This window comes from Oncorhynchus tshawytscha, linkage group LG16 (genome assembly GCF_018296145.1).
Source record: "Oncorhynchus tshawytscha isolate Ot180627B linkage group LG16, Otsh_v2.0, whole genome shotgun sequence".
NCBI lineage: Eukaryota > Metazoa > Chordata > Actinopteri > Salmoniformes > Salmonidae > Oncorhynchus > Oncorhynchus tshawytscha.
The window spans coordinates 62,022,537-62,048,931 of NC_056444.1; the positions used below are offsets into that span (position 1 = coordinate 62,022,537).

General features: G+C 41.7%; 2 protein-coding genes across 3 annotated transcripts in view; both read right to left on the reverse strand.

Annotated features, from left to right (window-relative positions):
* Window positions 1-14,124, reverse strand: part of dennd2c (DENN/MADD domain containing 2C) — a 52,126-nt gene extending 38,002 nt beyond the window's left edge. The window contains exons 1-2 of the mRNA XM_024399675.2: window positions 13,649-14,124; window positions 528-1,759 (exon numbers count right to left, since the gene is read on the reverse strand). Of these exons, the coding sequence (XP_024255443.1) occupies window positions 528-1,510 (983 nt within the window). The 5' untranslated portion in view covers window positions 1,511-1,759; window positions 13,649-14,124. The remainder of the gene's footprint in view (window positions 1-527; window positions 1,760-13,648) is intronic.
* A 153-nt stretch (window positions 14,125-14,277) lies between these two features.
* The window catches only part of LOC112232585 (AMP deaminase 1-like), a 41,612-nt gene continuing 29,494 nt past the window's right edge, over window positions 14,278-26,395 (reverse strand). For both annotated transcript variants that reach the window (XM_024399673.2, XM_024399674.2), the window contains 9 exons: window positions 17,871-18,065; window positions 17,506-17,637; window positions 17,257-17,420; window positions 16,871-16,997; window positions 16,098-16,261; window positions 15,787-15,907; window positions 15,508-15,681; window positions 15,169-15,279; window positions 14,278-14,908 (listed from right to left, as the gene is read on the reverse strand). In XM_024399673.2, coding sequence (XP_024255441.1) covers window positions 14,753-14,908; window positions 15,169-15,279; window positions 15,508-15,681; window positions 15,787-15,907; window positions 16,098-16,261; window positions 16,871-16,997; window positions 17,257-17,420; window positions 17,506-17,637; window positions 17,871-18,065 — 1,344 coding nt within the window. In that variant the 3' untranslated portion in view covers window positions 14,278-14,752. The remainder of the gene's footprint in view (window positions 14,909-15,168; window positions 15,280-15,507; window positions 15,682-15,786; window positions 15,908-16,097; window positions 16,262-16,870; window positions 16,998-17,256; window positions 17,421-17,505; window positions 17,638-17,870; window positions 18,066-26,395) is intronic.

The window sequence follows — 26,395 nt, forward strand, 5'->3', positions numbered from 1 at the left end:
CTACAAAGCCAGTATTGGTGTCCTTTGAAACCTTACTGTGTGTTCATATGGAATTGCCCTCATAGAGAATACAAACTGATAGAAAAATTAGGAGACTACATTAGTGGAATTCAATGTGAGAGCTGGTGTGTGTTTCGAAACAAACGTGACCGCCGGACAGTTGGCTGCTCTGGAAGTAGGCCATATCCAGACAATAGTCTGCAATGCTGCCAAAGACTGTGTAATCACACATGGAGGCCGACCAAATGCTAGACTGACCCTTCTCTCACTCAAACTTTGCCTCTAAAACTCTCTCATTCTACTACTTAACATAAAACAATTTAAAACTAAGGACACTGTATGAGAGCACAATAGCTCAGGAGAGAGAAAGACTTTCACCAAATAATTGTTAACGTGTTTGTATTACAAACAACCAGATTTTACCTTGACTAAAGCCATTGAAAAAGTAAGATGCCAAAAATGTTCTGTTTTAAAATGGTAAACCAAACCTTCTCTATACTCTAGAGGTGTCAGTATCATGAACTTACCTGTTCTTTCTGTGTCTGGAAAATCCATTGCCACGGCTAACAGGACACAGGGGTTCTGGGAAGCTAGGTGTTTGGGCTATGCCACTGCACTTGGTGTTGGATTGGTTGACAGATGGAATCCTGCTGTCCCATTGGACCCAGTTTGCTGGGGTGCTGTCCGCTCCCTGATACTGAAATGTCCGTTGTGGTTTTGGTGGAGGGCGAGTCGCTGGACCCACAACACTCTGAGGCTCTGCTGAGGTATTTGTTCCCTTCTCCCAGAACAACACATCTCCCTCCAGCCTCCGCCAGAAGCCCCTTGAGGTGTAGAAATTCCCTGGTGGCAGGCTCTCTCCATGGTCATCCACAGACAGACATAGGGGTTTGGTCCACTTAACTTCCAACACATTACCCACCTTCAGTTCACCATTGGTGGGGATGATCCTTTCTACTTGGAAGATGTTTGTAGTGTCTGTTGTAAGAGTTTGCGAAGGCGCTGTGAATGGCTTGGACACTGGTATTGTGGTTGAAGTCTTACTGAAACTGTTGTGATTCTGAGGGGCATCCGACTTTCTGCCAATGCCCTTGTGTCCGCACCGTGCTTGTAGGTTTTCCCTGAAATCCAAACCCAGGCTTCTGGCTTTAGAGAGGTTGGCTTTGCAGTGAGGTCCACCTCTCAAACTGTCGCTACATACTCCGTTACCCAGGACATCCCCTGAAAGAGATCGGGATACAACTGGTGCATGCTCTTTGACCCTTTCGGTATGCCCATCACCGTTTGGTTGACAGAGGCCTTCCCACTGGGAAATCTTCTGCTTGATGTTGAGGCCTGGCCTCCCTAGGTCCTGTGTTAGAGGCTCCCCAGAGGAGGGGGCCTGCCAGGCCACAGTAGGCCTCCCTGGGTCCTGGGTTAGAGACTTCACTGAGGATGGGGCCTGCCAGGCCAGAGTAGCCCGGCCCCGTCCCCCTCTACCTTTCCCCTGCTCTATGCCCAGAGCCAGCATGGTGAGAGGGGGCACACTGCCAGCTCACCCTCACTGCATAGTTGGTGGAAGCATGAGGACCCTCCCGGTGTATTGACACACTGTTAAAAACAGTGAGTCTGTCCTACAACTTTAACCACAGTAGGCTATGGAAAGCAAGGAGATTCACAGGGGTCTTTCTTCTATCGTTTCCTTTTTACTTTTAAACCCCTCTTCCGTTAAACAGGGTCGGTGACGGCTCTTTTCCCTCTTCTCCACATAAAGAAGGACCTGCAAAGCAAAGGACACAAAAGTTACTCATCCATCAGCACTTCAAAACAAGTCAAGACAACACTCTGAAGAGAAAGCAGTATCTATTGAGGATGACGACACTACTACAGTGCCTTCAGAAAGTATTCATACCACTTAACTTATTCCACTTTGTGTTACAGCCCAAATTCAAAATGGATTTCAAAAAAATTAATCTCACCCACCTACACACAATATCCCATAATGACAAAGTAAAAACATGTATTTAGAAATGTGTGCAGAAAAGCTCATTTACATAAGTATTCACACCAGAGTCAAAACTCTGGAGAAGCACCTGTGGCGCTGATTTCAGATTTGGAATGTCTATTAGTTTTGCTGGATGTGGGGATTTTCTCCCATTTTTTCTTGCATATTTTCTCAAGCTCTGTTAAATTAAATGGGGAGTGGTGGCGAACAGCAAACACCAAGTCTTTCCACAGATTTAACGGGATACAAGTCTGCATCACTTCTAATCCCCCATATATTTTTTTGCAAATATATAGAGTACTGGTCAAAAATTTTAGAACACCTACTCATTCAAGGGTTCGTAGAATAATATAAATGACATCAAAACTATGAAATAACACATATGGAATCATGAAGAAACCAAAAAAAAAGTCTTAAAACAACAATAAATATATTGTATATTTGAGATTCTTCAAATAGCCACCCTTTGCCTTGATGACAGCTTTGCACACTCTTGGCATTCTCTCAACCAGCTTCACGAGGTAGTCACCTAGAGTGCATTTCAATTAACAGTTGTGCCTTCTTTAAAAATTTACATTTGTGGAGTTTCGTCCTTCTTAATATGTTGGAGCCAATCAGTTGTTATGTGACAAGGTAGTGGTGGTATACAGAAGATAGCCCTATTAATAAAATACCAAGTCCATATTATGATAAGATCAGCTCAAATAAGCAAAGAAAACAACAGTCCGTTATTACTTTAAAACATGAAGGTCAGTCAATACAGAACATTTCAAGAACTTGTAATGTTTTTTCAAGTGCAGATGCAAAAACTGTCAAGCACTATGATGAAACTGGCTCTCATGAGAACCGCCACAGGAATGGAAGACCCAGAGTTACCTCTGCAGAGGATAAGTTCATTAGCGTTACCAGCGTCAGAAATTGCAGCCCAAATAAATGCTTCAGAGTTCAAGTAACAGACACATGTCAACATCAACTGTTAAGAGAAGACTGTGTGAATCAGGCCTTCATGGTTGAATTGCTTCAAAGAAACCACTACTGAAGGACACCAATAAGAAGAAGAGACTTGCTTGGGCCAAGAAACACAAGCAATGGACATTAGACCAGTGGAAATTTGTCATTTGGTCTGGAGTCCAAATGTGAGATTTTTGGTTCCAACTGCTGTGTCTGTGAGACGCGGTGTGGGTGAATGGATGATCTCCGCATGTGTATTTCCCACCGTAAAGCATGGAGGTGGTGGTGTTATGGTGTGGGGGTGCTTTGCTGGTGACACTGTCTGTGATTTATTTAGAATTCAAGGCACACTTAACCAGCATGGCTACCACAAAATTCTGCAACGATACACCATCCCATCTGGTTTGGGCTTAGTGGAACGATCATTTGTTTTTCAACAGGACAATGAACCCACACACCTCCAGGCTGTGTAAGGGCTATTTGACCAAGAAGGAGAGGGATGGAGTACTGCATCATCAGTTGACCTGGCCGCCACAATCCCCTGACCACAACCCAATTGAGATGGTTTGGGATGAGTCGGACTGCAGAGTGAAGGAAAAGCAGCCGACAAGTGCTCAGCATATGTGAGAACTCCTTCAAGACTGTTGGAAAAGCATTCCATCTGAAGCTGGTTGAGAGAATGCCAAGTGTGTTTAAAGCGGTCATCAAGGCAAAGGGTGGCTATTTGAAGAATCTCAAATGTAAAATATATATTTTGATTTGTTTAACACTTTTGTTTACTACATGATTCCATGTGTTTGATGTCTTCTCTATTACTCTACAATTAAAAACTGACAAAACCGTGAGGCCGATACGTAAAGCTTATTAAAGAGCAGTGATACTATCTAGGGCAGTTTGCGGGTTCCTTCTATTTCTCATCTTATTCAACTGTTACCATGTACCTTAAAAAAAAAATAGCTCAGATCTGCGAATGCCTTTTGAATGTAGAAAGTAGTAAAATTAAAGAAAAATCCTTGAATGAGTAGGTGTTCTAAAACTTTTGACTAGTAGTGAGTGAGTGAGTGAGTGTACAGTCGTGGCCAAAAGTTGAGAATGACACAAATATTAATTTTCATGAAGTCTGCTGCCTCAGTTTGTATGATGCCAATTTGCATATACTCCAGAATGTTATGAAGAGTGATCAGATGAATTGCAATTAATTGCAAAGTCCCTCTTTCCCATGCAAATTAACAGAATCCCCCAAAAACATTTCCACTGCATTTCAGCCCTGCCACAAAAGGACCAGTTGACATGTCAGTGATTCTCTCTTTAACACAGGTGTGAGTGTTGACGAGGACAAGGCTGGAAATCACCCCGTCATGCTGATTGAGTTCGAATAACAGACTGGAAGCTTCAAAAGGAGGGTGGTGCTTGGAATAATTGTTCTTCCTCTGTCAACCATGGTTACCTGCAAGGACACATGTGCCATCATCATTGCTTTGCACAAAAAGGGCTTCACAGGCAAGGATATTGCTGCCAGTAAGATTGCACCTAAATCAACCATTTATCAGATCCTAAAAAACTTCAAGGAGCTGTGATCATCAATAGGCAGGTGTGAGAGCATCTGCAAGTACAGTGAGGCGAATACCTTTGGAGGATGGCCTGGTGTCAAGAAGGGCAGCAAAGAAGCCACTTCTCTCCAGGAAAAACATCAGGGACAGACTGATATTCTGCAAAAGGTACAGGGATTGGACTGCTGAGGACTGGGGTAAAGTCATTTTTCTCTGATGAATCCCCTTTCCGATTGTTTGGGGCATCCAGAAAAGACAGAAGAAGGAGAAGACAAGGTGAGCGCTAACATCAGTCCTGTGTCATGCCAACAGTAAAGCATCCTAAGACCATTCATGTGTGGGGTTGCTTCTCAGCCAAGGGAGTGGGCTCACTCACAATTTTGCCTAAGAACACAGCCATGAATAAAGAATGGTACCAACACATTCTCCGAGAGTAACTTCTCCCAACCATCCAGGAACAGTTTGGTGACAAACAATGCCTTTTCCAGCATTATGGAGCACCTTGCCAAAAGGCAAAAGTGATAACTAAGTGGCTTGGGGAACAAAACATGAATATTTTGGGTCCATGGCCAGGATACTCTCCAGACCATAATCCCATTGAGAACTTGTTGGCAATCCTCAAGAGGCAGGTGGACAAACAAAAACCCACAAATTCTGACAAACTCCAAGCATTGATGCAAGAATGGGCTGCCATCAGTCAGGATGTGGCCCAGAAGTTAATTCACAGCATGCCAGGGCGGATTGCAGATGTCTTGAAAAAGAAGGGTCAACACTGCAAATATTGACACTTTGCATCAAATTCATGTAATTGTAAATATAAGCCTTTGACACTTATGAAATGCTTGTAATTATACTTCAGTATTCCATAGTAACATCTGACAAAAATATCTAAAGACACTGAAACAGCAAACTTTGTGGAAATTCATATTTGTGTCATTCTCAAAACATTTGGCCATGACTGTATGTATGTATGTATATAGAGCTGAAGTCAGAAGTTTACATACACTTACTTAGGTTGGAGTCATTAACACTCGTTTTTCAACCACTCAACAAATTTCCTGTTAACAAACTAGTTTTGGCTAGTCGGTTAGGACATCAACTTTGAGCAAGACTCAGGTAATTCTTCCAACAATTGTTTACAGACAGATTTCACTGTATCACAATTCCAGTGGGTCAGAGATTTACATACACAAAGTTGACTGTTCTTTAAACAGCTTGAGAAAATTCTAGAAAATGTTGTCATGGCTTTAGAAGCTTTTGCTAGGCAAATTGACATCATTTGAGTCAATTGGAGGTGTACCTGTGGATGTACTTCAAGGCCTACCTTCAAACTCAGTGCCTTTTTGCTTGAAATACATCCACAGGTACACCTCCAATTGACTCAAATTATGTCAATTAGCCTAACAGAAGCTTCTAAAGCCATGACAACATTTTCTGGAATTTTCTAAAGCCGTTTAAAAGGCACAGTCAAAAGAAATCAGCCAAGACCTCAGAAAAAATATTGTAGACCTCCACAAGTCTGGTTCATCCTTGGGAGCAATTTCCAAACGCCTGAAGGTACCACATTCATCTGTACAAACAATAGTACGCAAGTATAAACACCATGGGACCACGCAGCCATCATACCGCTCAGGAAGGAGATGCGTTCTGTCTGTTCTGTTCACTCAACTTATTGTGGGAAGCTTGTGGAAGGCTACCCGAAACATTTAACCCAAGTTCCAACAATTTAAAGGAAATGCTACCAAATACTAATTGAGTGTATGTAAACTTCTGACCCACTGGGAATGTGATGAAATAAATAAAAGCTGAAATAAATCACTCTACTATTATTCTGACATTTCAGATTCTTAAAATAAAGTGGTGATCCTAACTGACCTAAGACAGGGATTTTTTTACGAGGATTAAATGTCAGGAATTGTGAAAAACTGAGTTTTAATGTATTTGGCTAAGGTGTATGTAAACTTCCGAATTCAACTGTATGTATGTATGTATGTATGTATGTATGTATGTATGTATGTATGTATGTATGTATGTATGTATGTATGTATGTATGTATGTATGTATGTATGTATGTATGTATGTATGTACAGTGGGGCAAAAAAAGTATTTAGTCAGCCACCAATTGTGAAAGCTCTCCCACTTAAAAAGATGAGAGAGGCCTGTAATTTTCATCATAGGTACACTTCAACTATGACAGACAAAATGAGAAAAGAAAATCCAGAAAATCACATTGTAAGATTTTTAATGAATTGTATTTGCAAATTATGGTGGAAAATAAGTATTTGGTCAATAAACAAAAGTTTCTCAATACTTTGTTATATACCCTTTGTTGGCAATGACAGAGGTCAAACATTTTCTGTAAGTCTTCACACACTGTTGCTGGTATTTTGGCCCATTCCTCCATGCAGATCTCCTCTAGAGCAGTGATGTTTTGGGGCTGTTGCTGGGCAACACGGACTTTCAACTCCCTCCAAAAATTTTCTATGGGGTTGAGGTCTGGAGACTGGCTAGGCCACTCCAGGACCTTGAAATGCTTCTTACGAAGCCACTCCTTCGTTGCCCAGGCGGTGTGTTTGGGATCATTGTCATGCTGAAAGACCCAGCCACGTTTCATCTTCAATGCCTTGCTGATGGAAGGAGGTTTTCACTCAAAATCTCACGATACATGGGCCCATTCATTCTTTCCTTTACGCGGATCAGTCGTCCTGGTCCCTTTGCAGAAAAACAGCTCCAAAGCATGATGTTTCCACCCCCATGCTTCACAGTAGGTATGGTGTTCTTTGGATGCAACTCAGCATTCTTTGTCCTCCAAACACGACGAGTTGAGTTTTTACCAAAAAGTTCTATTTTGGTTTCATCTGACCATATGACATTCTCCCAATCTTCTTCTGGATCATCCAAATGCTCTCTAGCAAACTTCAGACGGGCCTGGACATGTACTGGCTTAAGCAGGGGGACACGTCTGGCACTGCAGGATTTGAGTCCCTGGCGGTGTAGTGTGTTACTGATGGTAGACTTTGTTACTTTGGTCCCAGCTCTCTGCAGTTCACTCACTAGGTCCTCCCGTGTGGTTCTGGGATTTTTGCTCACCGTTCTTGTGATAATTTTGACCCCACGGGGTGAGATCTTGCGTGGAGCCCCAGATCGAGGGAGATCATCAGTGGTCTTGTATGTCTTCCATTTCCAAAAATTGCTCCCACAGTTGATTTATTCAAACCAAGCTGCTTACCTATTGCAGATGCAGTCTTCCCAGCCTGGTGCAGGTCTACAATTTTGTTTCTGGTGTCCTTTGACAGCTCTTTGGTCTTGGCCACAGTGGAGTTTGGAGTGTGACTGTTTGAGGTTGTGGACAGGTGTCTTTTATACTGATAACAAGTTCAAACAGGTGCCATTAATACAGGTAATGAGTGGAGAACAGTGGAGCCTCTTGAAGAAGTTACAGGTCTGTGAGAGCCAGAAATCTTTCTTGTTTGTCGGTGACCAAATACTTATTTTCCACCATAATTCGCAAATAAATTCATCAAAAATCCTACAATGTGATTTTCTGGATTTTTTTTCTTAATTTTGTCTGTCATAGTTGAAGTGTACCTATGATGAAAATTACAGGAGAACTTGGTGGCTGACAATACTTTTTTACCCCACTGTATGTATGTATGTATACTCAGCAAAAAAAAAAGAACTGTCCCTTTTCCAGGACCCTGTCTATCAAAGATCATTTGTAAAAATCCTAATAACTTCACAGATCTTCATTGTAAAGGGTTTAAACACTGTTCCCCATGTTTGTTCAATGACCCATAAACAATTAATGAACATACCTGTGGAACGGTCGTTAAGAGACAGATTACAGACGGTAGGCAATTAAGGTCACAGTTATTAAAACTTAGGACACTAAAGAGGCCTTTCTACTGACTCTGAAAAACACCAAAAGAAAGATGCCCAGGGTCCTTGCTCATCTGCGAGAACGTGCCTTAGGCATGCTGGAGGCATGAGGACTGCAGATGTGGCCAGGGCAATAAATTGCAATGTCCGTACTGTGAGACACCTAAGGCAGAGCTACAGGGAGACAGGACAGACAGCTGATCGTCCACGTGTAACAACACCTGCACAGGATCGGTACATCCGAACATCACACCTGCGGGACAGGTACAGGATGGCAACAACAACTGCCCGAATTACACCAGGAACACACGCTCTCTCCATTAGTGCTCAGACTGTCCGCAATAGGCTGAGAGGGGCTGGACTGAGGGCTTGTAGTAAGGCAGGTCCTCACCAGACATCACCGGCAACGTCACCTATGGGCACAAATCCGTCGCTGGACCAGACAGGACTGGCAAAAAGTGGTCTTCACTGACGAGTTGCAGTTTTGTCTCACCAAGGGTGATGGTCAGATTCCTGTTTATTGTCGAAGGAATGAGCATTACAACGAGGCCTGTACTCTGGAGCAGGTTCGATTTGGAGGTGGAGGGTCCATCCCGGTCTGGGGTGGTGTGTCACAGGATCATCGGACTGGGCTTGTTGTCATTGCAGGCAATCTCAACGCTGTGCGTTACAGGGAAGACATCCTCCTCTCATGTGATACCCTTCCTGCGGGCTCATCCTGACATGACCCTCCAGCAAGACAATGCCACCTGTCATACTGCTCGTTCTATGCGTGATTTCCTGCAAGACAGGAATATCAGTGTTCTGCCATGGCCAGCGAAGAGCCCGGATCTCAAATCCATTGAGCCCGTCTGGGACCTGCTGGATCGGAGAGTGAGGGCTTCCCCCCCCCAGAAATGTCCTGAAACTTGCCGGTGCCTTGGTGGAAGGGTGGAGTAATATCTCTCAGCAAGAACTGACAAATCTGGTGCAATCTATGAGGAGGAGATGCACTGCAGTACTTAATGCAGCTGGTGGCCACACCAGATACAGACTGTTACTTTTGAGTTGGAGTCCCCCTTTGTTCAGGGACACATTAAATTTCTGTTAGTCACATGTCTGTGGAACTTGTTCAGTTTATGTCTCAGTTATTGAATCTTACATTCAAACAAATATTTACACATGTTAAGAATGCTGAAAATAAACGCAGTTGACAGTGAGAGGATGTTTCTTTTTTTGCTGAGTTTATTTATGTATATATTATATAAATTATAGAGAGATGTATTTGCAACTAATATATGTATATAGTGTGAAGAAAAAGTATGTGAACCCTTTGTAATTACCTGGATTTCTGCATAAATTTGGCATAAAATTTGATCTGATCTTCATCTAAATCAGAATAATAGACAAAGTGTGCTTAAACTAATAACACACACATTATTGAAAAATTCAAAGTTTGTGCTACGGAATCGGTACATCGAAAATCTCTTCCCAAATATTTTGACATTTTATAAATGGCACAGGTGTCAATTTTTAAGTCCTTAAATGAAACTGGTATATATTTTATCACAATTTTCTTTAAGCAATTTGGTCTTTAATGCAGTGCCGATAGACAAGCTGCTTACTTTTCCCCCCTTCTACTTGAATCTTCCATTTTTGTGGTAATGCTGCAATTAGTTGGTTGTAATTTTGGGTAGAGCAGACATTTCCATATATCTGTGTTAGCTGCATGTGTGACAACTCCACCAATCCTATTTATGATATAATTTACAAAGATTATACCGTTAAAAAATTTTTTTATTGAAAAATAAAGTTCTCATTAATAAATTAGTATATTTGAGTTTTAACCACAATATTTGTTGTATTATTTGTTCCATCTTTCTATGGCTTATTTAAAAAAGAGGTTGTAATCTGAATAAAGGGAAAAAGGCCATTCTTGAACATGGGGTGAGAAATTCATACTAATTTGCTAGGGAACCAGTTTGGATTTAAGTGTAACTTTTGTATGACTGATACCTTTAGTGAGAGGTCTAATACTTTAATAATTTCTGCCCTCCGAATTCATATTCATTATATAAATAGGCCCTTTTCATTTTGTCTGGCTTGCCATTCCAAATAAAATTGAATATTTTTTGCACATAATTTAATAAACAGATCTCTTGGTGTAGGCAAAACCATAAGCAAATAGGTCAACTGTGATATGACTAAAGAGTTAATGAGGGTGATTTTTCCACAAATAGACAGGTATTTTCCTTTCCATCGTAGCAAAATGTATCTATTTTTGCTAACTTTCTATAAAAATGTGTTGGAGTGAGATCATTTCTTTCTTTCGGTATATGTATACCGAGTATGTCCACATCCCCATCAGACCATTTTATTGGTAAACTACACGGTAATGTAAAGGTTGTATTGTTTTTGTGATCCAACATGTAATATTGTGTATAATAGAATCATAAGTATTATCATAATGTAGTTTTACTCCAGAGGTTAGAAAATGTATCTAGATCATCTATGAGGCTGTGGAGTGATTCTAATTTTGTATTTAAAAGAAAACATGAATCATCAGCGTACAATGACACCTTTGTTTTTAAACCCTGGATTTCTAATCCCTAAATATATTATTGTTGGATCTGATTTGAACAGCCAACATTTCGATGGCAATAGTAAATAGATATGCCAATAGAGGACAACCTTGTTTTACTCCTCTTGACAGTTTAAAACTTTCTGCGATGTACTTCTTGCCCGGTTGCTCAGTTTGGTCAGACGGCCAGCTCTTGGCAGTCTAGGTAGTTCCATATTTTCTGAATTTCCCAATGATGAAGATCACTGTGCTCTTGGAAACTTTCATCACTTTAGAAATTGTTTTATTCCCTTCCCCAGATATATTCCTCATCACAATTCTCTCACTGTGATCTACAGACCGTTCATTGGACTTCAAGGTGGAGTTTCTGCTCCAACATGCACTTTCAACTGTATAGACAGGTGTTTTTCTAAACCATGTCCAAACAATTGAATTGGCCACAGGTGGAATCCATTCAAGTTGTAGCAACATCTCAAGGATGATCAAATTAAATTGGATGCACTTGAGCTCAATTTGGAGTGTGATAGCAAAGGTTTGAGAATACTTGTGTAAATGTGATTTCTGTATTTCATTTTCAATACATTTGCAACAATTTCTAAAAATATGTTTTCACTTTGTCATTATGGGGTAGTGTTTGTAGATGGGTGAGTGAAAAAATATATATTTAATCCTTTTTGAATTCAGGCTGTAACACAAAATGTGGAATAAGTCAAAGGGTATGAATACTTTCTGAAGGCACTGTATCTTTCAACAACACACTCCTGAGGCAGTGGAAGGCGTATGGGATGTGTTCGGCCAGAGGAAGCTGGAGAGGATAGGCTCCTGTCAAGGTCAGTAGCCAAAAATAAAACCAGGAGGAGGAAATAAAACAACGGCAGGAACAAGGCACAAGAGCTTTGTGCAGCCAGAGTGAAGTCTGCCCCCCCCAGAGGAGTTGGCTATCCCCCTCTCCCATCCTTAACCACCGCTGTCCCATTACAGAACACCATGAAAGATTAAAACATTAAATCTAATTTACTCTCATTTCAAAAAGTCTCTTTCTGTAGATCAGGAAAGATGCCAGGACGGGTATTCCAAGTATTTTTATCTTGACTTCTGAATGCCTATGCTTAAGCGCCATAAACATTAACTGAAGATTGGAGCACTGGTGCATTCACATGCACAAACAATTATGATAAATTATGAAGGATTCCAGTATATCCACATCACAGCCACAGTGATGTCTTATTACTGTAAAATATATTCTATATGGCGTAAACTCTTAGCTAAATTAATTAATTTAGGCCTAGTAGATTATTTGATAGGAATGGACTATTGAAACATTGACATTTTGAGTCCCTCACAGTGAATTACTCCATAATGCATTTATTTAGCTTGCTCTAAAACTACAACTGAACAGTTTGCATGCAATACTGATATTTATGATCTTGCACAGCCCTCATTGTATGCACCATCCAAACTGTACGGAGAGGCCCACGTCCTTATGTGAAATCTTGCCTAAATATATTAACTCCTGTTCCTGCTTCCTTTACTGTACTCTGTTTGCTGGAAGCAAAGCACTTAGACACGATGCACATCACGTTGAAAGCATTTAGAGAAGGGAGACATGGTGAAATTCCAGTGATGCTCATGATAATAATGATTATATGTGCTGCATTCCAGCTAGGAGGGTGCAGGGGAATACATTTGACCAGAGACAGGTCAGTCAAGCTCCACAAATGAAGCTTTTGTTTGATTTGACCTATATCCAATGTACGTAGTGGAATCTCATAGCCAGGACCCATCCTACACTTTAAACTGTCACTTATCACTCTGACCCACTTGCTTTATTTGTGTGTGTTATGCAGGAAGGCCTAGTCTGTGTTTCCTGAGACTAAGAAACAAAGGATCAGCAGACTGTCCATAATTACAGTTTGGGAGACTTGCACCCATTTAGAAGCTTTGGTTTCAGTATTGTTTAACAGGTATAATTAGATTTGCAGTTACACAGATATCAACCTCTTGGTTTTCCCCCCATTCAAAAGGAGTCTGTGGGGTTTGAACCATCATGAAGGATGGACATTTTGTCATTCCAGGGTACCTTTAAAACTTGCAGTGGAACCCAAACAACAATGTTACTCCAAACAGGGATCATCAAGACCCAAATAACCCGTCATCACTTACCAACATAAATTATACCTAATTGCACCTTCAAAACAACCATAAACCGCCCTCGTCAAGAATTGCTGCATGACAAAACGTGCCCTAGGTGGGGTACAAAAGGGGTAAGGAGTGATGGGTTGTTTCAGTAAACAGTCAATGCAGTTTATATTAGGTCATGTGGAATGTATTTTAATTCGTACACTGGTGCTGATCTCACCCCTGCCACAATGTGTCTGTAAATATACGCAGAGATTAACTGTCCTGTTTACATCCAATTAAGATTAGCCTAATCAACAGATGTAATTCATTTACAAATAGTAGGCTAGATTAAATCAACAAATAAATAATGCCATGCACGACGAGGTTAGAACATTCAATTAAACCAGCAGATTCATGTTAAATTCATTGATTGTGACAAATGTGTAATCGATGCAACACGTTATAACAAGTTACTGATAACTTGTAGCTAAATCAGTAAATTGGATGTGAGATCAGACACCGTGGGACACCAACCAAAATGGCTAATCTCAGACAAATGATTTATTTTTAATCCATTGAATCGTAGCGATATGTATTACCCACCTCCAATTGGTTTCTCTCGAGGTCGCTTGCAGCAATCCCAACTTCTTTAATAGCAAAAAGTATCGTAAACGGCAAATTAGACTTGTTCCCTGTTTGTAGTGGTTGGTTTTAGACATCAATATTAGCTATAATCTTCGTCCTAGTTGACTCACTACAAGTGTTTCTCGACGAATTCCAAATCGGGCGTTCCATTGCACTAGTTAGTTGCCACACATTCCCCTTTAGCTGATTAGCCGCTAAAGCTAACTGTAGCTAGCTATCACCAACATGTCTTCTTTTAAGAGCAAAAACGTCTATTTACTTCCAACTACCGTTCACCAGTCTCGACAATAAGGAATAACATTAAGCAGGCACCGAGATATTAGCTAGTGGTACAACTCGAATCAAGTGAGAAACTTTTCAGGGGGCTCCATATTCATTCTGTGAGCTAAGAGGCGTCGTCAACTCCTGCTGTCTCATCCAACGAATGGCTGTCTTGATTTGTAGGAGAAGGCCAATTGACACAATCACAGGAAGATGTCATTTGCATTCACTCAGAAATAAGCAACAGACAGGGCAAAGGCCTACATTTCAGCAAATCAATTCTGTCGTGGTTTGGTTTGACAAAAAATATTAATACAGAAATCAAATGATATTTATTTGAACATTTATTTATTTCAAATCATTCTTGCAATTGTGTCCCCCACAATATGACACATCTAGAAAGAGCAATTGTTTTCACGCATTCATAAACAAGTACAAGGCCAGTGAAACCAATCAAATTAAAATAGGGAATACAACAGACACAAACAGGATTATCATTATAGGTCCGTGCTATCTGGTATTCTTGTGATGTCCCTACCCCTTTGAAGTTGAAATTTGTAAGGGTTATGGTTAAGGGTAGGAAACTCCCAAAGATCCGGGATAGCACTGACCAATCACTAAATGCAAACTGTGTTAAATTGATATTAGTTGCACACAGACACCAGATGACACTAATACCTATTCTAATAAATAGATTATGTGGTTTACCATGGAGGGAACGCCAGTACACAAGAAGGTTGTCTTAAATAATCGGTACATTTAGCAGGGGCCATCACCATAAAACATAACATCTCAGATTGTTCACTCAGTCTTCAGACCCTCCTTAATAAGGTTGAGCTCATAGCACAGTGTCTCGTAACGATAGGCCATACGGATCTGGGCGACATTGGTCTTGCGTATGTCATTGCCCTCAGGGCCCTCTTTCAGATAGTCGGAACCAAGGAAGTGAGTCTTCTCCTGTAGAAAGAAACCAAGGCAACACGTTTTGGTGCTGAAGATGTTATGATGGCAATTAGCCATGGCAGTCTATTACAGTGCTGTCATCCAACTAGTCTATACTATGATTTAACTCGTACTTTAATGTAGATTGTAATGTAACAAAATATAATGTCTTTGTGTAAAATAATAATGGTTCAGGTCTTACAAAGTGTGGCTAAATTGTGGGTCTATGAGGTAGTATATTGTCTATCCTGTTTGTTGTCTCTTGTGTTTTTTACCTCATCAGACAAGCCGCTCTGCAGCACACTGTTCCTGGAGATCTCACACATGTCACAGGTGCTGAGCTTGAACACCTGGGCTGCAATGGCGTACTCCTCCATCAGGGGCTCCTGAGGACACACAGTCAGAGCAGAGTAAGCTTGGCATCTCAATTACTCTCTAGAACTGATTTAGGATCAGCTTAAAAATCAGCCGTTACCATTTTGAACTGAATGGAACCTTGGGGCAGTTGATTGGCGCATAATGCACCAACAATAACCAAGAGCGTACCAAAACAGGTAAATATCTTTCTACACAACACACACACACTACCAGACGGGCTCCCAGTCTGGCCTCACCCTGGTGTAGTGGAACTGCATGGGGTCATCCGTGGACAGGGAGACGATCAGGCCCTTCTTGAGGAACTCCAGAAGAGGACTCTTGGCATACTCCAGGAAGAGACTGTTGTTGCTGAGTGGAGACATGGCAATGGGAATCTGGGCCAGGAAGTAGAGGTACTGCAACACAGGGCTCTGTTGAGCGGGAGCAGGACCACAGGAGTTAGTTGTGTAATGTGTTTAGGTTTTGATATTGTCAAAGAAACAGAGGAGGCCATTTTGTTTGGAGAGGCTACGGACCTTCTTGAGATTGAGGCCGTGAGAGATGTTGTCAGCTGTCATGAAGGAGGCCAGCAGATGGGTGACGGCTCCAGCCTCTCCACAGTGGGGCCTGAACTGGAAGGTGTTCATTCCCCTAGCCCTAGAATGCAAACAAAAACACAAAACAAACAATGATATGAGTGTATCATGTTTGATTTTTACTTTTCATGCAACAATTTCTTGAAGGTCGTGTAGATTCCCACTGAGCACAGATGTCAATTCAACGTCTATTCCATGTTGGCTCAACCATTGTGTGCTCAGTGTGTTGTGATTTGACATGCGATACTCACTTGCGGAGATGATTGATCATAGTGATGTTGGCATACATGTAGTAGATGTAGTAAGTGTAGGAGGGGTTCTTGACAATATTCCACTCCTCCGGTTTGGGGCTCTTGGTGCAGAACATGTGACCACTGTGCTTGGACTCGTCATCCACACTGTCGAAACCTGTCACCTACAGAGCAGAGGAAGATGGAGATTGCCTTGCTATTCAATTTATTTTCTTCATATATCATACAAAACTTCTCTTTTTACGTGATTGAAAATGTAAAAAACACATTTTAAAACTCAAATTCCTACCTTCTGATAACATTTCCATCAAGGCCGGAGAACAATCATGAATTAGGACATTTAAGTGAACTACCCCTTGAAAGAATTAACTATGCAGAAATCGCTCCGCCATTTCCTGGTTGCTAAAATTCGAATAGTTTGCCTAATTTCAGTTTGTGTGACAAAACAAGCAAGTATAATGTAGAGAATCATTGTAACATCTAAAACGCTTTGAAATATATTTTTCATAACCAAAAATATTGTATTTTCAGGTTGACGCTGATTTACAAAACGGAAAGTAAAAGACGCAAAAAACAAAACTTGAGAAAGGTAAGCGCAGAAATAGTGCACATAGAACATATCTACCACTTCTTAGACTTTCTTTAAATGAGAATGACAGATCTGTAACACACATTTCTATGTGAATTTGGTCAGGTTGCACAAAAAGTTGCATATTGCAGCTTCAAAATGTAAACCTTCTTCATCCCTGGTTCCTCATGCCTGTCTCACTCACATGCTTGAGGAAGATGCTGAGCTCAGGGTTGGCGTGGGGTTCGATGGTGGCCTGGAATACAGGCAGGAAGATGTTCTCCAGCATCTTTCCAAAGTGGGGCACAAAGTTCCTGCCTCTGAAGATGTCACTGAGGTGGAAGTACAGAGAATGAGCAGTTAGTAATTTACAAACATGACATGCCATGGTAATAAACATGTTCTTCAGACCTTATTCTAAATGTACAAATTTCATTATTTAGAGAGCCATTTAAAAAAAGATTATTTGTTTTTACTTGGAGGGCCAAGTACCCATAAAAGAGTAGAATTTTATACTGAGTTTGCTAAACTTGCCAAAGGGTGCAAAAAGGGTAGAGCACATTCACTGAAGAACAGAGAGATACAACTTACTAGATCCTGGGCACTTGAATCATCCACTTGAGTTGAGGGGAGAAGACTCTGTGCTTGTTGAACCAGCCTGAGAGCTTGGTCCACTCATTAGGGTTGCAGCCATAGATGGACAGACGGGGCTCTGCGTATTGATACCTGGCATCCTCCAGATCAGAGGCCACTTCCTGGGTGCGAAAAATATAGAATCAGCTGGTTGTAATCAAGCGATGTTTACAAAAGGGAACTAACTAAGCCATAGCTGAGTCTAACCTTAATGATCCTGGCAAAGTACTCTCCATCGATGTAGTTCTCTGTCTTCATGTACAGGTCACGCAGCTCACTAGCTCCCACAGGGTTGTACTTAGCATTGAACTTGTCAAAACGTTGAAAGGTTTGTCTGCCCTTAAGACATGAGTGAGAGAGAAGCACGTAAGACCAAGGAGTGTTCACATTGGAAAAAGTATCAAAATATCAAAGATGCATAGTTTCACCGTATGCAGCTTACTATGTAAGCTTTCAACGGCTTCTGCCAAGAGGTCTGGACCTTTGACACAGGAGGTAGGAGCGCACTTGCCCGGTGGTCACAGGACTGCTTTCCCCCTTTGATCGCTAAACTAGCTAGCAGTATGACTCACAGCGTGCACATCCAAGGAATCGACAGTGAGGTCATAGGGGTGCAGATTGAGGTTGGCGAACAGCTCCTTCATGGTCACATCTTTGCCCTTGATGTTTTGCACGACACGGTCAGCGTCCATCTGGTAAGACTTCTTGATGAAGCGCAGGAGGTGCTTCTGGTTCATGCAGGCAGCAGCATGGATGTGGGTGTCGACCTACAACAGCACACAGGAGTTGTGAGAAAAAATTGTTATGAGTTACTACCCACTAAGCATTTACCGTCAGCGACGTCTTTTGGATGTCTTTTTTTGGTGCAGTCCGGACCGGCCTCGGTCCAAGGACAGTTATTTTTGGTCCAGACCAGACAAAGCATGAACCAATCATAGCCATCTATGTTTGGTTCAGATTTTGTCCAGTCTGGACAGGCCCTGATTTCAACATCCACACAGGCTGCTATAACAGCCTCTACTATTCTGGGAAGGCTTTCCACTAGATGTTGGAACATTGCTGCGGGTACTTGCTTCCATTCAGCCACAAGCGCATTAGTGAGGTCAGGCACTGATGAGGGGTGATTGGGCCTGGCTCGCAGTCTGCATTCCAAATAGTCCCAAAGGTGTTCGATGGAGTTGAGGTCAGAGCTCTGTGCATGCCAGTCAAGTTCTTCCACACCGATCTTGACAAACCATTTCTGCGTGGACCTCACTTTGTGCACGGGGGCATTGTCATGCTGAAACAGGAAAGGCCTTCCCCAAAGTTGCCACATTATTCCATATGTGTTAATTCATAGTTGTACAATGTAGAAAATAGTAAAAATAAAGAAAAAACCTTGAATGAGTAGATGTGTCCAAACTTTTGAATGGTACTGTACATCTACATGTTATTTCTGGCACAGTATCTTCTAAATCAAAGAGGAATACGCAAAGCAAGAATATGTCAGCTACATGAAGTCGCTAAGAGAAAACATTCAATGTAGCCAAAGATTAGGGTCCAGTAGGAAACATTTGTCAACCCTTTGGTTCCTACCCTGTCACAATAACACCTACCTGGCATTTTAATTTGTTGTCATGTCAAACTGTATTCGAAGTGCCCACTATTATATTCCAACCATAGAAAATTATTCAAATTCTATTTCCAATTCACCCAAGTGTTTTGCTCTAAATCACAAGTCAAATCGCAATTGCAACATTTGGTTAAAAATAATGAAATCTCTTAGAATGTATGTGCTGCCAACCTAAGATCATGCAGTACTTATAAAGCAAATGTTTTTATTGTATTTGTCACACTCTGACCATTATTTGCGTTGTTTGTTTCTATGTTTTGTTTGGTCAGGGTGTGATATTATTCTGCATATTTTTTATTTTAACCTTTATTTAACTAGGCAAGTCAGTTAAGAACAAATTCTTATTTTCAATGACGGCCTAGGAACAGCGGGTTAAACTGCCTGTTCAGGGGCAGAACGACAGTGGGCATTCTATGTTGCATGTCTAGTTAGTCTGTTTCTATGTATTTTGGCCTGATATGGTACTCAATCAGTGACAGGTGTTTGTCGTTGTCTCTGATTGGGTTCCCCTGATTGGGAACCATATTTAGGTAGCCTGTTTTGTATTGTGGTTCGTAGGTTATTGTCTATGTTACGTTGCATGTTAGCACAGTGTTTTGATAGCAGTCACGTTCCTCTTGTTAGTTTGTTTGTTTGTTTGTTAGTTAGTGTACTTCGTGTTTTTTGTCCTTTATTAAAAATCATGCATTCACACCACGCTGCGCTTTGGTCTACTCAATACGACGATCGTGACATTATTATTCAAAAACATAAAATAACGTCATGCAGTCTTTTTCTTTAAACACTGTGAACCATGAAAAACAAAAACAGCCCCAGACAACAATTCCTCATCCACCAAACTTTACAGTTGGCACTATGCAATGGGGCAGGTAGCGTTCTCCTGGCATCCGCCAAACCCAGATTTGTCCATCAGACTTCCAGATGGTGAAGTGTGATTCATCACTCCAGAGAACACGTTTCAACTACTCCAGAGTCCAATGACAGGGAGCTTTACACCACATCAGCCGACGCTTGGCATTGCGCAAGGTGATCTTAGGCTTGTGTGCGCCTGCTCGGCCATGGAAACCCATTTCTTGAAACTCCCGACAAACAGTTATTGTGCTGACATTGCTCCCAAAGGCAGTTTGGAACTCAGTAGTGAGTGGTGCAACCGAGGACAGACTATTTTTACGTACTACGCACTTCAGCGGTACTACGCACTTCATTCTGTGAGCTTGTGTAGCCTATCACTTCGCGGCTGAGCCGTTGTTGCTCCTAGATGTTTTCACTTCCCAACAACAGGACTTACAGTTGACCGGGGCAGCTCTAGTAGGGCCGAAATTTGACCAACTGACTTGTCTGAAAGGTGGCATCCGATGAATACAGAATGGTGCCGGAGGGGATGGCTACTGTTTTACGGGCTCCTAACCAATTATGATAAAAGTGTGTTTTTTCATGTTTGTAACTTATTTTGTACATAATGTTTCTGCCACCACACTAAGACCGCACTCAACGAGCTGTATAAGGCCATTAGCAAACAAGAAAATGTTCATCCAGAGACTGCGCTACTAGTGGTAGGGCGCTTTAATGCAGGAAAACTTAAATCCATTTTACCTCATTTCTACCAGCATGTAACATGTGCAATCAGAGGGGGAAATAAATTCTAGACCACCTTTACTCCACACACAGAGACGCATACAAAGCTTTCCCTCACCCTCCATTTGGCAAATCTGACTATAATTCTGCTAAAATAATTCTGCAGAACTAAAGCAGGAAGTACCAGTGACTCACTCAATACGGAAGTGGTCAGATGACACAGATGTTAAGCTACAGGACTATTTTGCTAGCACAGACAAGAATATGTTCCGAGATTCATCCAATGGCATTGAGGAGTATACCACATCAGTCATCGGCTTCATCAATGACATCATCCCCACAGTGACCACAGTACATACCCCAACCAGAAGCCATGGATTACAGGCAACATACGCACTGAGCTAAAGGGTTGAGCTACTGCTTTCAAGGAGTGGGACTCTAACCTGGATGCTTATAAGAAATCCCGCTATGCCCTATGACGAACCATCAAACAGGCAAAGCGTAAGGACTAAGATTGAATCCTACTACCCCGATTCTGATGCTCGTCGGATGTGGCAGGGCTTGCTAACTATTACGGGCTACAAAGGGAAGCCCAACTGCGAGCTGCCCAGTAAACCTAGCCTGCCAGATGAGCTAAATTACTCCTATGAGCTCGCTTCGAAGCAAGCAACACTGAAGCGTGCATGAAAGCACCTGCTGTTCCGGACATCAGTGTGATCACGCTCTCCGTAGCCGATGTGAGTAAGACGTTTAAACAGATCAACATTCACAAGTCTGCATGGCCAGACGGTTTACCAGGACGTGTACTGGCAAGTGTCTTCACTGACCTTTCAACCTGCCTGACCGAGTCTGTAATACCTACATGTTTCAAGCAGACCACCATAGCCCCTGTGCACAAGAACGCCAAGGTAACCTGCCTAAATGACTACCGACCCGTAGCACTCACTGCTCACTGTAGTGGAGCAGGTTGAGAGCTTCAAGTTCCTTGGATTCCACATCACCAACAAACTATCATGGTCCAAACACACCAAGACAGTAATCAAGAGGGCATGACAGACAACACCTATTCCCCCTCAGGAGACTGAAAAGATTTGGCATAGGTCCTCAGATCCTCAAAAGGTTCTATAGCTGCACCATCGAGAGCATCCTGACCGGTTGCATCGGGTATTATTGTATCCATTTTAAGTACAGGCTGTAACAACAAAATGTGGAATACCTCAAGGGGTATGAATATTTTCTGAAGGTACTGTATTTGCAGTGCCACTACTTTCTAACTATTCAAGCTAGGAACTCCAAACCAACTTCGGGAGGATGGAAACACTACATAAATGTATAGATTCTTTAATCAGTTTAAATTGGCATACATTTGCATATTAGAACAAATGCCACAACTCTGTAACCGTATAAGCTACAGTGGTGGAAAAAGTACTCAATTGTCATACTTGAGAAAGATTAAAGATCCTTTAATAGAAAATTACATAAGTACATTTGTGTTAAATATACTTAAGTATCAAAAGTAAATAAAATTACTAAAATATACTCAATTACCAAAAGTAAAAGTATAAATAATTTCAAATCCCTTATATAAAGCAAACCAGAGCATTATTATTATTATTTTTTAATTTACAGATAGCCAGGGGCACACTTGAACAATCAGACATAATTTACAAATTAAGCATTTGTGTTTCATGAGTCCGCCAGATCAGAAGCAGTAGGGATGACCAGGGATGTTCTCTTGATAAGTACGTGAATTTGACTATTTTCCTGTCATAATGTCACAAGTACTTTTGGGTGTCAGGGAAAATGTACGGAGTAAAACATATATTATTTTCTTTAGGAATGTAGTGAAGTAAATGTTGGCAAAAATATAAATAGTAAAGTACATATATTCAGTAGTGCTTTTATAAAAACAAAACCAACTTTAGAACAGAAAGACTGCTCCAGCTTAGATTGCTGGAGAAAATATTTATGATAGCATTTATACTTCAACAATATTTAAATGAGCTCCCAATACATTTCAATGGCAATAACAGGGCCATAGACTTAGATGGGGGACATTTGGCCATGCTACTCCTCTTTCACCATTTTAAATGATCAACTCCAAACCAACATTGTCTGACCATACTTATATTGCATTTATACAACTTTTTGATACTCTTCATACTTTTTGAACAATAACCATTTAAAATGTGTATAAATTAACATGGGTTAGAATGAGAACCATAGGAATACAGATGTTGCTATTCAAAATGGTCCTGCTCCTTTGCCAATTTAGCTACAAGATCAACTTTAAAACACTAAGGCTATCCTAACTTAAAACCTTTATAAACTAGAATTAAATAAATTTACGCGAAATAACTCACCAACAGTAACTCTTGAACCGTTAAAGCTAGAGACCGACTTGCTCGTGGGGGAGTGCCAATTGGCTGTCTCCGGCCATCCCTCCAGAAATATACCTTCTGCTCCTTGTTGTCCGCAATACCACGCTCAAACTTTTTCCGCTTGTTTGTCTTTGTCTCCTTCGCAAGTTTGTCAATGCTCTACCCACCACACAATGTATTGTCGACTTGGCTGAACTGGTACTAACCTCCAACTATTTTCTCTTCAGAGAAGACTTTTTCCCTCCAGACCAAAAGGGACAGCGATGGGGATCACTATGGCTCCTAATTATGCTAACCTATATCTAGGAATGTTTAAAAAACAGGTGGTGCTGAATCCAGACCTTAACCCTTTTCTCTCAAATATTCTCCTACTTCTTGGATGACATTTTCGTGATCTATACTGTCACCCAGGAAGAACTTTTGGAATTCCATCCTTACCTAAACTCTATGAATGAACACCTTCACTTCACCATTAACTAGGACCTATCACAAATCGGTTTTCTTGGTGTGATGGTTATTAAGGACAAACCCTCCCTCTCTACAGATCTCTATAGGAAACCTATGGACAGGAATACCCTCCTTAGAGGTGACAGCTTTCATCCACGTCCACTTATTAAAAATCTCCCTATAAGACAATTCAGTGTTATCAGAAGAATATGCATCTCTGATGCTTCTCATCAGAAACAGACCACGGAAAAGGGGACACAAAAGACAATTGGGTAAAACATGCCAATGATCGTTTTGAAGGTCTAACACAGTTGGAAAGCCTTCAACCAAAAGTCAAAGAAAAAGCAGAACATGTCCCATCATGCTTTACCCAATATTCAATATTGGGGAAGGCATTTAAGGGCATTATCAGGAAGTACTGGTACATTATTGATACTGACCCATAATTGAAACCCATTTTTAAATATCCCCACATAAGGTTTTTAAAAGACCTCCAAACGTGAGCGATATTGTGGTTAAATCTGATTACCCACCAGAGAAAAAGGGAAACTTTTTTGGACAAGGTTCCGGAGGGTAATTACAAATGTGGCCAATGTGCTCAATGCAATGTACAAATGCAACTAATTTACCCTCCCCCACACAGGACAAAGATTTAAGATCAAGGGCCTGATTACCTGCATGTCCACCAATGTTATTTACATGTTGAAATGTCCTTGTGGTCTGTATTACATAGGGAAAACCCGCAGAAGCCTTAAGACGCGAATCAGTGAGCACCGCAGCAATACATGGACAGGTGAGACAACAATCTGGTTGCTGCTCATTTTGTACAAGCTAAACATCTTATTAATTCTCTGAGATACATTGAAATAGAAATGGTCAAGATGTCACGCAGGGGAGGGGACATTGAGAGGAAACTTCTTCAAAGGGAATCTTTCTGAATGCACAGGCTCAACACACTGTCTCCACTTGGCCTTAATGAGGAGTTTGACTTAACCATTTTTATAGTTTCAATATGTCTAAATAATTTTTAAAAATCCTAATTGAATATTGTATGTATATTACTGTAAATATTGATCACATTCCCTGTGTATGATCATATATTGTGATACATTGAATGTTAATATTGTGAAACTATGTTATCAATTACAAAAATTAACCTCCTGTTTCAGGAAGTGATGTCACTGAGTACTGCCCGTATATCTAGGACCTTCCACCCCCACCAGGTATATGGATGCCTGATGAAGACCTAAGGCTCGAAACATTGTTAATAAATATCACCTGGGAGCATGAGCAGCAGTGTGCAGCGTTTTCCTTTCTGTTTTCCGTGAATGAGAATATGCACATATAAATAGAGGGATGAGCGATGGCCAAGTGGCATAGGCAAGGTGCAAAAGATGTCATAAAATACAGTATATACATATGATATGAGTAATGTAAGATATGTAAACATTATTAAAGTTGCATTGTTTAAAGTGACTAGTGATCCATTTATTAAAGTGGCCAGTAATTGGGTCTCAATGTAGGCAGCAACCTCTCTGAGTTAGTGATTGATGTTCAGCCTTGAGATAGGTGTTTTTCAGTCTCTCAGTCCCAGCTTTGATGCACCTGTACTGACCTCGCCTTCTGGATGGTAGCGGTGTGAACAGGCAGTGGCTCGGGTGGTTGTTGTCCTTGGGGATCGTTTTGGACTTCCTGTGACATCGGGTGCTGTAGGTGTCATGGAGAGCAGGTAGTTTGTCCCCGGTGATGCGTTGTGCAGACAGCACCACCCTCTGGGGAGCCTTGCAGTTGAGGGCAGCACAGTTGCCGTATCAAGCTATGATACAGCCCAACAGGATGCTCTCGATTGTGCATCTGTAAAAGTTTGTCAGGGTTTTGGGTGACAAGCCACATTTCTTCAGCCTCCTGAGGTTGCGCCTTCTTCACCACACTGTCTGTGTGGGTGGACCCTTTCAGTTTGTCTGTGATGTGTACACCGAGGAACTTAAAACTTTCCACCTTCTCCACTACTGTCCCGTCGATGTGGATAGGGGGGTGCTCCCTCTGCTGTTTCTTGAAGTCCACAATCATCTCCTTTGTTTTGTTGATGTTGAGTGAGAGGTTATTTTCCTGACACCACACTCCGAGTGCCCTCACCTCCTCCCTGTAGGCTGTCTCGTCGGTGTTGGTAATCAAGCCTACCTACCACTGTAGTGTCGTCTGCAAACTTGATGATTGAGTTGGAGGCATGCATGGCCACGCAGTCGTGGATGAACAGGGAGTACGGGAGGGGGCTGAGCACGCACCCTTGTGGAGCCCCAGTGTTGAGGATCAGAAAAGTGGAGATGTTGTTTCCTACCTTCACCACCTGGGGGGCGGCCCGTCAGGAAGTCTAGGACCCAGTTGCAAAGGGTGGGGTTCAGAGCCAGGGCCCCGAGCTTCATGATGAGCTTGGAGGGTACTATGGTGATGAATGCTGAGCAATAGTCAATGAACAGCATTCTTACATAGGTATTCCTCTTGTCCAGATAGGATAGGGCAGTGTGAAGTGTGATGACGATTGCATCGTCTATGAACCTGTTGGGGCGGTACGCAAACTGAAGTGGGTCTAAGGTGGCCGGTAAGGTGGAGGTGATATGATCCTTGACGAGTCTCTCAAAGCACTTCATGATGACAGAAGTGAGTGCTACGGGGCGGTAGTCATTTAGCTCAGTTACCTTTGCTTTATTGGGTACAGGAACAATGGTGGCCAACTTGAAGCATGTTGGGACAGCAGACTGGGATAGGGAGTGATTGAATATGTCCGTAAACACACCAGCCAGCTAGTCTGCATATGCTCTGAGGACGCGGCTAGGGATGGGCCATCCGTCTGGGCCAGCAGCCTTGCGAGAGTTAACATGTTTAAATGTTTTACTCACGTCGGCCACAGAGGAGGAGAGTGGCGCGGGGCGTAGTCCTTGTTAGGGGGCCGCGACGGTGGCACTATTTTATCCTCAAAGCGGGCAAAGAAGGTGTTAAGTTTGTCTGGAAGCGTGACGTTGGTTTCTGTGAAGTGGCTGGTTTTTCTTTTTGCAGTCCGGGAATTTCCTGTAGACCCTGCCAC